Genomic DNA, 12,456 nt, shown 5'->3' on the forward strand with positions numbered 1-12,456 from the left:
CTGCTGAGCGCTACAACGCAAGTACAGCAAAAAGAAGGGCACCAGCGACTGGAGTACGCGAATGATAAGAACGTGTTGTGCGGCTTTCATAAACCGGTGAACCGTTACTTGCAGTTGCCGGTCATGGGAAATTGAATGCACATGATGTGTTTGATGTGGAGTGCACTCGGTTAGAGGTGGGACCCGTGCGGTGGGAGGATAAATTACAACCCACCGATGCACGACGCAGCGCAACAGTTTGCCTCGTCATGCTGGTTTGATCGAAGAAGCTGCCCTCGGGAACGATCAAATATTTGCGTCATGTGTGTACGGTGCCGTGTAGCTGCCTGTTGACATAATGATAGCGCCGATAGTGATTGCATGCCTGGTGAACGATGGTACAACTTCAGTAGAATTCGGAAGAGAAAGCGACAGTGTAGCAAAAAAAAAAACAATCATACAAAATGGTTATAATGTTCTGTGTTTTTTTGTGCATGTTGTTCACTGCCTTATCAGTGTGGGCATACCCCTTCAACTGATGAGATGGCTGGAAAGGTTTGCTCCCTTGGGCACAAAAACAGACGGATCCATTCAAGGTCACAGACGACTACGTCGATCGGGTACGCCGGCGTAATCGATCCGTCAAAATTCGATCTATTTCCTGTTCGCTATCGCACTTTTTTTCTTCGACCGTCCGAGGTGGTGCTGGGTGGTAGCGGCTTCACGACACGACAGGACCGGTTCAAAATACCATCCAGACCAATTGCGGCTACGTGGTAAAAAAAGTCTAGTAAGCCAGAAACGGCAGGCATGACCTACTAGATCATTACGCCAAGAAGATGAAGTATCTCACTTCCATCTTTACTACTCCGTGCGAAAACTTTTACCTTCTCCCTACGTCGACAGCTAGTATAAGAGAACATCTTTATCGCTTGGGTACACCGTTCGGTAAACTTAACGGACAAAGTATTTAAACATCCATAAATGTCCGGAGGCTTTATCTCGAGTGTAGCAAACTATCCTTCCCAACGATAAAGTCACGTGTAGTAACTATAGCAGGACAGAGCAGACCAAACAGACCGTGCACACATGACAAGTCAGTTGGTGAACCATTAAACAGCTGGTTAAGGATGACGCCCAACAACGATCAGGACCGCTTGTTTAAATTAACGACGTTTTAAATGGCTTCAAACAGTGCGTCTAATGTGAGCTACTCCTAACCGGAAAAGAATAGTAAATTATATGAATATTGTTACCCCAGCTAAATCTCCGACACACAGCACAAATCATGGGATGCGTTACTTTATTTACATGCAGCTAAGAACCTGCTCGCCGATAAGGTATCCGGGTATCAGGAAAACTAACGAACGAAGGCTTGGCGTGGGTTAAATGCAACCGGCCTTCCGGATCGCTTGCATTCGGTTAATGTCGAAGATTGTGCGGTACGCGTGGCTGTTCGGTGCACGATGGTTCGGGAATGTCGGTGATACCGTTATCATTTTATCACGGGCGCCTAATAGTCGCGTGACCAGTGTGAAACAGATTTCGAATCTAATCCATTTAGATCAGGCTTCCCAGCCCACGGTTCAGACGGTGGCGTAATCGCTCTCCAACGATCTTCACTGATTGGACAAGTTAAGTGTGGCTGTGTGTGTGTGTGTGCGTATATATATATATTTTTGTTTGAGTGTGCGTCTTCTTAGTGCCAACTTGTGTAAGAATTCACGATCGGTAGTGTGCAATTTTTATGTTACCGTGTGCGCCACGTGATTGTAACAGAGTGGTTAATATTCGGGCTATGAGCACTTTGCAAACGTTTGAAACGATCGTTAACGCTTGGAAAGAAATCGTGAAAAGACAAGTTTGTGTGTGTGCGTGTGAGAACAAAAAAACGTGCCAACAATGGAAGCAATTACGCGTAAGCTGCCGCCGAATCCGCGACAAACCGCCAACATCGTCTCGGCGCTGACCTTCTGGTGGACGATCGATCTGTTCCGAAAAGGGTACAGCAAGGTGTTGGAGCTCCAGGATCTCTTCCGCCCGCTGGATGTAGATCGTTCCGATGTGCTTGGTGATCGGTTAGAAAAGTAAGTAGAGACTGTCCATTCGTTTGATTTGGGAAATAATTCAGGATTTCTACATCAATTTTATGTTGGGGGCTTTTTGTTTTTGATCGTTAGCTGCCCATCTTTTGGGTGTAAAAATCTTATTATACTGCTAGAATCAACAGCACTAGAACTCTGGCACCTACCGCTAGAGACCACAGCCTGAGGAAACTGTTCATCTCAGATCAGCGGGTTAGAGTCACCAGCAAACAAGTGGGCTGGACATGTCACTTGAGTGATCACTCAGCTCGTAAAACCTTACCGACTTCTTTGCGTTATTGGTTTGTATTTTGCTGAAGTGATAGTGTTCGTTCGCATAAGAGATCGGGATAATGGTTTGGCGGACCATCATTTGGCCTCGGTCATCATAAGCAGTTTCAGGGACTTCTGTAGTAATTCAAGAACCGAGAAGTGACTCTCGCTAGACAATTTAAGCGTTTATCACAACTGTTTATCTCTCCCGTAACTCTTTTAACCATCTGTCGGATGGTTAATCATGATCTCTATGTAATTTAGGAAACACACCTTTTAACTTAAGCTTAAATGTTTAAGGAGCTTAAGTTAATTTCTGACGAGACAACTTCGAAAAACAACAGGAAATATTGGATTATATTATATTAAGCATGATTTAATATTTAGCATCTTTTAATCCTCTAAAGAATTGAACTAAACATATGAACCAGCCAGGATGGTGGTTCTCGGATACAATGTTATCCATTGTTTAGCTAACCACTCTCATTTGGGCCGAATAGGTGTGCTGCTTCAAAACCAGAGACAGCGAATTATAGAAAATCTGGTCAATGTCGCAGAATGGCCATTTGATGTGTTTGTCCGGAGCGCGTTACGTACAATCGTGTTGTTCGATCACTTCGTGCCAGTTGGAGCATCTGATGGCAGTGAACCGAAATGGAGTATGTGGCGGAAACAGGCTGTATTAACGTTAACCGTGAGTCAGCATGTTTCATTGCGATTGCAGGCACATGAAGATCGGTCGATGGGAAGATAATGATGATGATGACGTTCTGCGAGGGGCCCTTGAAACCCAAACCACATCGTGGGTAGCTTGTTACGTCGATCGTTTTGAACCAACGCGCAGAACGAGAACCAACGTTGGATGGATTGAATAGGAAGCAAGCGTTGGTGTTGTTTGCCCGTTGTTCTTGGGGGGTTTTCTAATTTTGGCACGAGCTTGTATTACAGCAACCCTCGTTGGATTGGAGGGTTGTCATTGGAAAGGAACAGTAAATTAAGCAAAGTTAGTTTTGTTAGTTAACTTATGTGTGACATTATTCTTTAAAAGTAGTCACAACTACCATGTAATGTAGCATCTTCGTATTTATAACACGTCAAAGTATACGATCTGCCTGTTTCTGCCGATTGTTGACGCGCGTCCGTAATAAAAAAAATGATACTTGAGCTGTCAAGCGAACACACGAGCAGCACACGTTCGGATACGGCCGAGATGACCATACCAACAGTTTCGTTAGCGCCGGGACCGGAGGATGATGATACAAATTGAACTTTATTAAAACTAATTGACCGGCGTCACGCGTATCACTTTATGTGATGGGCCTGTGAAAAGCAAATAGTGCCCCACACAGGGGAACCATTCCGCAATTGATATGCGATCGCAGTCCGCAACTGACTGCATACCGCTCTTAAATTTTATTGATGAGTTTGTATCCACTGTTTCGGTTCCGGTATGTGTAGAATGGTTAAATTCTACGGCTAGACTGGTGGAATGCGAATGTTGGCGAAAAACGGAACACAATACTGCTTACTCGCATTATTGGAGAGTTACTAAACAGTCAACTTGGTGAGGGAGGGTTGATCAATTCGTCGCTGGGCTTTCTTCAAATCTCGAATGGACTATGTTTTTTGCAGGAAGAACTGATGAATATTTCATCGTTGGATGTTATTCAACAGCAAGTCACAGAAATGCCAAGCCATTATTAGGTCGAAACGAATATCCGCTCCAGCTGTAGTTTCTCTAAGAATTCAACTAAGAATAATACACTCATTTGCTATTTTTTACGTTTGTTCATTCTGAAAGAGAAATGCTGTTTTTTCAATAGTGCATTGAATTGACAACCCGGAAAATGTTTCCCATGCTATTTGCTTTGAGCTAGTGAAAGAATCGCCAAAGCAATACATCTCTGCCCCTTCGATGGCCAACATTGGGGCTGGTCTGGTATTCTCTCTCTCCCTTATCGGTTGTGTTGTCTTGGGACAAACAAAATTATGTAAACTTCCACTTGGCTGTGTCTTCTTAGCCATTAACCACAGCGCAACCTGCAAAGCACCCAATGATGTTCGGCGGTTGAAGTTACAATACTGTTTGGCGCTTCAATATTGACTGTTTGCTATGCGTACCGTTTGGTTGCTTGGTAAAGCGGTAAGCTGCGGTTTCTGCGGTTGCGTCTCACACGATCGTACGTGTACCAGGAGTGCCTGGTGCGCTGGTGGAGTTTTAAAATTGCAGCATCATTGTTGCGTCGCTTCCACGTGTTCTCTTCCACTGCCCGGTAACGTGCCCGCAATGGCAGACTAATGTTTGCCATACTGATGATGATGATGATGGTGATCGTTATTCTTTTTCACATTCTTGTTTCCGTGAGGTACTTAGCAAATCCGGCATGACCGGTTACCAGCGATGTCATAATTTTCGTGTCACTGGCCAGATTTTGTTGCTTATCATCATTACGCATAGTGTGATAAGAGCGCGATGAAACATACAGCACATTGATGCTATTGCACAATGATGTGAATAGAATTTCACAGTATTGTGTTTCATGGAGATACATAAGAATTGTAGCAAATGTTTCGCTCATGCTCTTTACATTCGTATTCATAGTAAACGGATGATAAATGGGGCCCTGCAATGAGTTCTTCCATCTCATCGCATACACCGGAATGAAACGGCTAATTATTTACGGTTGACCGGATTGGACGAGACCGCTAATTACAATTCCTCCTGGTGTACCCTCCTCCTCGGCAATGGTGCGTTTTGTGAATCTGGTGGTCACGTACCGTTTTACTCTCATGCCCCACCTAGCACTTCCAATGATGTTGAAGGAACAAGAATGGGCAAAAGTCACTGAAATACAGTCCTATCTACTTGCTTGGAGATATGCTTTGGAATGTGTGTTCCAAGAAAAAAAAAAATTGCCTATAATACTAGAAGTCTACGATTTGTAAGATTTACAGTGTTTCTCAACCCAACTCAAAACTGTTGCCGTGAATCTCAACGCCTTCTATTTCAATGTGACCATGTAAACATTGCAACAGGGTTAGCAGACTAACCCACCTACAGTGAGTGGAAATTGAACAAATGTTGCAAAATGTAGAACTGCACCTGGTCTAGGCTCTCATAAAAACAACGAGTAAGTCTCAACTGTCAAAGTGATATATATTTTGCTGCAGAGAAGAAGAATATTTTATGCAATATGATATTTAAAACATTGCTCAATTTTCCTGTATAAAAAAATAGCCATAAACTTATGATAATCATCAGTAGAGATGTTTACCGTTGCGAGCTGAACAATATTTTGACAATTCGAAATTGATTTTCGGTATCAAAATCGGTTGAGGATCTGAGTCATCTGATACATCTGAGTGGAAATGTAGTACGGGTCAACCAATAAAAAGGGTTGGCCATTCTTGAGGGGCCCTTTTTCTCTCTCACCTCGCACAACCATAGACGGATTCAAACACTTTCCACACTCTAACTTTCTTCGGGGCCCTCCGTGATGACGGGACCTAAAGCAGCCATAAATCCCTGCCTGCCTGCCGTTGGAATACTTCTTTATCGGCACAATAACCTCAAGAGGACAACGTCTGCCATTTCTGACTTTCTTTGGCCTTATTTACCCTAAACAAATATCATATATCATCTAATAGTCAGTCCGGCGTACTGAAGATTGGTTTGGATGGGATTTTGGACCGGTCCAGTCGTGTGAAGATCGGTGCCGCTACCAATACATCACACCAGGATGATTCGATCCGTCAATAGTTGTTGTCATTCTTGCCGTTCGGAATCGCTTGAAGTTCGGGGTGAATGACTGCTTAGTTAACTCTTCGTAAGGACCGCCTATTCACACATGTATGGATGTTCACACATGTTCGACGCAACGTAGTTGAGGCTCTTCGCAAAAGTATTGAGTTGGCCGGGGAAACACTGCATGATTAATCCCGAATGACAAAACGCCTAATATTATGCAATTCTCCGGACAAAACTAACTTTCTGCCATGTTGATCATAGCTGGCCTTTCTCTTTTTGCCAACAGTTGTGCATCAATAATCTTGTATTAACCTATATTTTTCTACAGGAAATGGTTCGAACAACAAGCCGGACCTGGTCGACCATCGTTAGTGAAGGCAATCTTTAAAACTTTTTGGCGGGAATACGGTGTGCTCGGGTTCATTACCATCATCAACGACATTGTTATCCGGTTAGCACAGCCCATCTTCCTCGGTTGGTTACTGCTTTATTTCCGGTAGGTATTTCATCCTCTCCATGATTAGTTGCCATATGAAGTTTAATTGTTTACTGTCTCCCCTCCGTAGGAAGGACTCGGAAGTCTCTCGCGAAAGTGCTTTCCTGTATGCCGGTGCGATCGTACTACTGAATGCACTGAGCGTGATCACGATCAATCAGTACGTGCTGGGTAGTTTCCAGAATGGTATGAAGGTACGGATAGCGGTGTGTAGTGTTATCTACCGCAAAGCACTTCGTCTGTCGCGAACTGCCCTCGGTGACACGGCTCCCGGCAAGGTGGTAAACCTGCTGTCGAACGATGTGAACCGTTTCGACATCGTGTCGGTGTTTTTGCATTCCATGTGGTCAGCTCCACTGTTGGCGATTGTGATCGGCATAATGCTGTACATCGAGATCGGTGTAGCCGGTCTGATCGGCATGGTGGTAATCTTCATCGTAACACCGATCCAATCGTACACGGGCAAGCTAACGTCACGCTTCCGGCTGCAGACGGCTTTACGTACCGACGAGCGTATCCGGCTGATGGACGAGATCATCTCGGGCATTCAGGTGATCAAGATGTACGCCTGGGAGCGACCATTTGCGAAACTGATCCGACACGCGCGCCAAATGGAGCTGAAGATTGTGCGCAAGAGTGCGTACGTGCGCGGTCTGTACATGACGTTTCTACTGTTCACCACGCGGACGGCGCTGTTCTGCACAATGATGGCGATGGCACTGCTAGGTGATGAGTTGACCGCGGCAAGGGTGTTCGTGATTGCGACGTACTTTGGCATCCTGGCGAACACGATGTCGGCCATGTTTGTTCGCGGTATTGCGGAAATTGCTGAAGCGATGGTAGCAATGCGACGGTTGCAACGCTTTTTGGAGTTCGAGGAACGTGAAGAGGACCGGGCACTGCCCGACAACAAAAGCCGACTGCTGGCGGAGTTTGGACTGAATGGAGATGCGACCGAGAAACAGCGGCTGATCGAATCTGAAACTCAGCTCCCACCAACCATTGCCGTATCGATGAAGGACGTAACGGCGCGTTGGGGTGCTGTCCGCAAGCAGGAGGACTTTCCACGAAAGGGCGAAAAGCAACCGAACGGTGGGTTGGCAGTGGCGGGCGGAGAAACGGATGATATACCGCCGACGACGCTGTCGAACCTTAACATTGACTTCCGTAAAGGCCTTCTGATCGGTGTGATCGGACCGGTAGGTGCAGGCAAGTCCTCTTTGTTGCAGGCAATCTTGCGTGAGCTCCCGCTGGAAACGGGGAGTGTCGTAACGCAGGGCCGATTTGCGTACGTGAGCCAAGAGCCGTGGGTATTTTCCGGCACCGTACGGCAGAACATCCTTTTTGGCCAGCCGATGGAGAAAGAGCGCTATGATTCGGTGGTACGAGCTTGTGCGCTCGTTACGGACTTTGAGCAACTTCCCGACGGTGATCGGACGATGATCGGCGAACGTGGGGCTGCACTGTCCGGGGGACAGAAGGCTCGCATCAGCTTGGCACGGGCCGTGTACCGGCGAGCGGACGTATTTTTGCTGGATGATCCGCTCAGTGCGGTCGATGCGCACGTAGGTCGACATCTGTTCGATCTGTGCATTGGTCCACAGGGACGCCTCGGTACACTCCGGACGACGCGAATACTCGTCACGCATCAGGTACACTTCCTGAAGGAGGCCGATTGGGTGGTGGTGCTGAACGAGGGACAAGTGCAGGCTCAGGGTACGCCACACGATCTGGCTCAGGACGGTATTGATTTCGTGGAGCTGGTCGAACGTAAAGGTGACGATGGCAGTGAACACGACGGTACCGGGGGTGATGGTGACGGTGGGTCTATCGGTGGTGGGGGTGATAAGCGTAGCCGGCGGGATTCACGTGCATCGGCCCGGTCGGGTGGATCTTCTGCCCATGCCGAACTAAGCGACGATGAGCTGAAACGCGAAGAGCGTGAAATGGCAGCTGATGCGCCGGTCCAGAGCAACATGGAAGGAACGTCACGAGGGAAGGTGCAAGGGTCGCTGCTGCTGAGCTACCTTGGAAGCGGTGCGAATGGACTGGTCATGTGCGGACTGTTGGCACTTTTCCTAGCGACCCAACTTGCCGCTAGTGGTGCGGACTACTGGGTTGCCTTTTGGTAGGTGTGCTTTTGGTCACGACACGAGGGTCTAGCGTACTTACAACTTTTGTTTTCTGTTTGTAGGACCTCGCAGGAAGAACAGCGCATTTTCCGAGCAGCACATCAAGATACCATTGCGAACGGTACGGCAGCATCTACGGACGAACTGCGACCATTACTCAGTACGGAGACCTGTATGGCCATCCATGGTGCACTGGTGGGAAGTATCTTTCTCATTGCCATTACCAGGTGAGATACAAAAGAGCAAGATGAGATAGAATCTTCTGCTGTCAGCTACTAACTGGTGGTCCGGTGTCGTTACTTTGCAGATCAATTAGCTTCTACCAGACGTCGGTTCGTGCATCGCAAAATCTGCATGACTCCATGTTTGCGGGCTGCGTTTCGACGACGATGCGTTTCTACGACACCAACCCATCCGGTCGCATCCTGAACCGGTTCTCCAAGGATATGGGCTCTGTCGATGAGTTGCTGCCGAAGGCGATGCTGGACGCATCCCAGATCATCCTCAGTCTGTGCGGCACGCTGGTCGTCACCGTGATCGTAAACCCACTGTTTCTGATACCGCTCGCTGTACTCGGTGTCATCTTCTGGTTCGTGCGTCGTATCTACCTCAAGACATCGAAAAACATCAAGCGGCTGGAGGGTATCACGAGGTCGCCCGTCTTCTCGCATCTATCTGCCTCGCTGGCCGGGTTGCCAACGATACGCGCGTTCGGTGCCCAGGGAGAACTGATCCGAGAGTTCGATGCGCATCAGGACATTCACACGGCGTCGTTCTACATGTTCATCACCGCCAGCACAGCGTTCGGCTTTGCGCTCGATCTGCTCTGTCTGATATTTGTGTTTATCGTCGTGTTTAGCTTTCTGCTGCTGGAACAGGACACCTTTGGCGATCGGGTCGGGTTGGCGATAACTCAAGCGATGGCCCTGACCGGTATGATGCAGTGGGGCATTCGGCAGAGTGCAGAGGTAGCCAACTTCATGATGTCCGTGGAACGATTGCTCGAGTATCGCGATCTTTCGCCTGAAAGGCAACCAGAACGGCCGCGAGCACTGAATGCTAGCTGGCCGGAAGAGGGTCGAATCGATTTTAAGAACGTCACCTACCGCTACTATGAGGGAGCATCGGCAGTATTGCGCGATCTGTCGTTCGAGATACGACCACGGGAGAAGATCGGCATTGTAGGCCGCACCGGTGCAGGCAAGTCGTCGCTAATTGGCGCACTGTTCCGGTTGGCACAGATCGAAGGAGAGATTTTGCTCGACGGTATCGATACGGCCGACATTGCGCTGGAGAGTCTCCGGTCGAAGGTGTCCATTATACCGCAGGATCCGGTACTGTTTTCCGGCACGCTACGCCGCAATCTGGACCCCTTCGAAGATTACCCGGACGTGGAGCTGTGGGGTGCACTGGAGCAGGTGGAGCTGAAAGAGCTCGCCAACACGCCGGCAGGTTTGCAGATGGCGGTGGCGGCAGGTGGCTCCAACTTTAGCGTTGGCCAACGGCAGCTGATTTGTCTCGCGCGTGCTATTTTGCGCAACAATCGTATCCTGGTGCTGGATGAAGCTACTGCCAATGTTGATCCAACGTAAGTTTACTGTCCTCGAATCGAACCGTTGGTGAAGTTTGGATTGTGATCGCTTTTGTTTTCTTTGTACGCCCCACTTTCAGGACGGATCGTTTGATCCAAGACACGATACGGCAAAAGTTTGCTGACTGTACCGTGTTGACGATCGCCCATCGACTCAACACGATCATGGACTCGGACCGTGTGCTGGTGATGGATGCGGGCCAGGCAGTGGAATTGGGAACACCGTACGAGCTGCTACAGCTTCCGATCAGCATCTTCCGCGACATGGTGCTCGCAACGGGGCCGACCGAATCGGAACGTTTGCAGCAGATCGCGCGACTTAAGCACGAACAAATAGCGCCCGTTCAGTGATCACTTTGGTGGCAATAGTAGTAAAAAGTGTCCTTACATGTGGATGAGAGTAGCGTGGAACGTGAATCTCGTGCGAGTTACCCTGAGGAGGTCGGGTTGGGAGGTTGCCCGAACGCGATCTGGCACACCCAACTGCTGTCCTTTCCGTTTTACATCCAGTGTCCTTTTTGTAGATATAGTGTTGTGGAAGAATGTTTGAAAATGGCGCAAGCTCCAATTACAATAAGGTGTTTCGTAGGCGGATCACATACAGGGCCCAAACGGTATCCACTGCTTTCCTTTACCAAGCGGTTAGCAATTAAGTAGACGAAAGTAACAAAAGCCGAACAAAGCAGCAGTAGTGTTACGAAGGAAATGTTTTGAAGAAACATTTCGTTTTACTGTATAACAAATATAGTGTGATAACAGGGGCGACGTAAAAGAAACTTGTGTGTGTTTTATTCTTCATGTAAATTTTTTTCATGTGTTCATTTCTGCGCTTAAGAACGGCATCGTGTGCTTAGCAGCTTCCTAGTAATGATCATCATGCACGGTAACATTGTTAACTTCGGCACTGCTGTGGAAGCGAATATTTTGCCCCATTCCGCTGGTTGCGATGATTCCGTGTTTGTAGCACAACCGTGCCATATGTTTACCAGGCGCGCAGACACAACGGTCGCTCACTGGATGGAGGTGTGTTTTGTTGTTGTTGCAGTAGATGGCTGTCTCTTTTCCACTCTGTTGTTTACTAGTGTCTGTGCTTCTCACAGTCGAAGGGGATGGCAGGGTTGGTGGTGTAAGCTAAATCGATTTGTTTTAACTGTTATTTTAGTGCAGTCGATATATTGACATAAAATGTGGTTTAAAATAAAATGTAAAATCATTCAAACTTTTTTCAAAGGATTGTAAATGCCATAAACTTGAAGCTTATTTTCTGCGGCGTTCTGCGTTTCAATTTAATCAATAAACAACTGAATGATGAAATGCAAATGAGTCGGACTAACCCTGCATGGTCGTCAGCGTGTGATCCAAACCAAAATCGGATATGCTCCTCCCGCACTGCGCTCTTGGCAGTATGACGCGAAAGGTCTACAAACCTTTATCGTGTCGCAACGCGAACATGTGCGCGCTAATTTCGTTCGTTTGCCGGCGTTTTCGCTTCGCTACTTGCCAGTCGAGATGGATGTGCCGTGCAAAGCGCATGCGCGGTTAGGCGGTGGTCCAAGCGTGCAAGCGAGAATTATTATCAATATATGGCGATGAACCGTAACGAATGGTCCAAGTGTTTTTGCGAATGGAGATTTAGATTGGACATTACCGTGACAAAAGAGCCATGGTCAAACGAGTGTTTGTCACCAATGATCGTATATTTGGGTTTACACTACTAATAACATAATACCCCGGTACATATTGAAAGAAAAATAATTCTTTATAATTTAAAAAGGATGAAAATATACGTAGCCGAAATATTTGCCACAATCGCATTTTGTTTCGATTGCATGATGCTCCATTTTTCAAGCAAGCGTGTGCAAAATCGAACATTAATCCCTCATAATGCATAGACCACTGGCTAACGTGCTTTCTGCTCCCCTCCCTGAAAAGGTCGGTATAGAAACGTTGTGTAACGTTGCCATGGGAAAGCGCACAGCCTGCCAGCATTGCTGCGCGCCTGTTCAAAAAACGCGACGGTTGTACAAAGTGTTGAAAATGTGCGAAACAAGTGCGAAAATCGGTCCACGCTGCGACGAGTTGCGACTTTAAAACGAACGCTACCGGGTGCGCTTTAAACGGGCGCCGCCACACGGAATTTGAAAACAGCTCGC

At 47.5% G+C, this 12,456-nt stretch overlaps 1 protein-coding gene across 1 annotated transcript; it reads left to right on the plus strand.

The window, feature by feature from the left end:
• The first annotated feature begins 1,881 nt into the window (after nt 1-1,881).
• Nucleotides 1,882-10,654, plus strand: LOC128709182 (ATP-binding cassette sub-family C member 4-like). The gene is made up of 6 exons (XM_053804166.1): nt 1,882-2,066; nt 6,413-6,580; nt 6,651-8,708; nt 8,775-8,939; nt 9,020-10,300; nt 10,384-10,654. Exons 1-6 carry the CDS (start codon nt 1,882-1,884, stop codon nt 10,652-10,654), a joined length of 4,128 nt encoding a protein of 1,375 aa, XP_053660141.1.
• Nucleotides 10,655-12,456: the final 1,802 nt, after the last annotated feature.

This window comes from Anopheles marshallii, chromosome 2, assembly GCF_943734725.1.
Source record: "Anopheles marshallii chromosome 2, idAnoMarsDA_429_01, whole genome shotgun sequence".
In the NCBI taxonomy this organism is placed as follows: domain Eukaryota; kingdom Metazoa; phylum Arthropoda; class Insecta; order Diptera; family Culicidae; genus Anopheles; species Anopheles marshallii.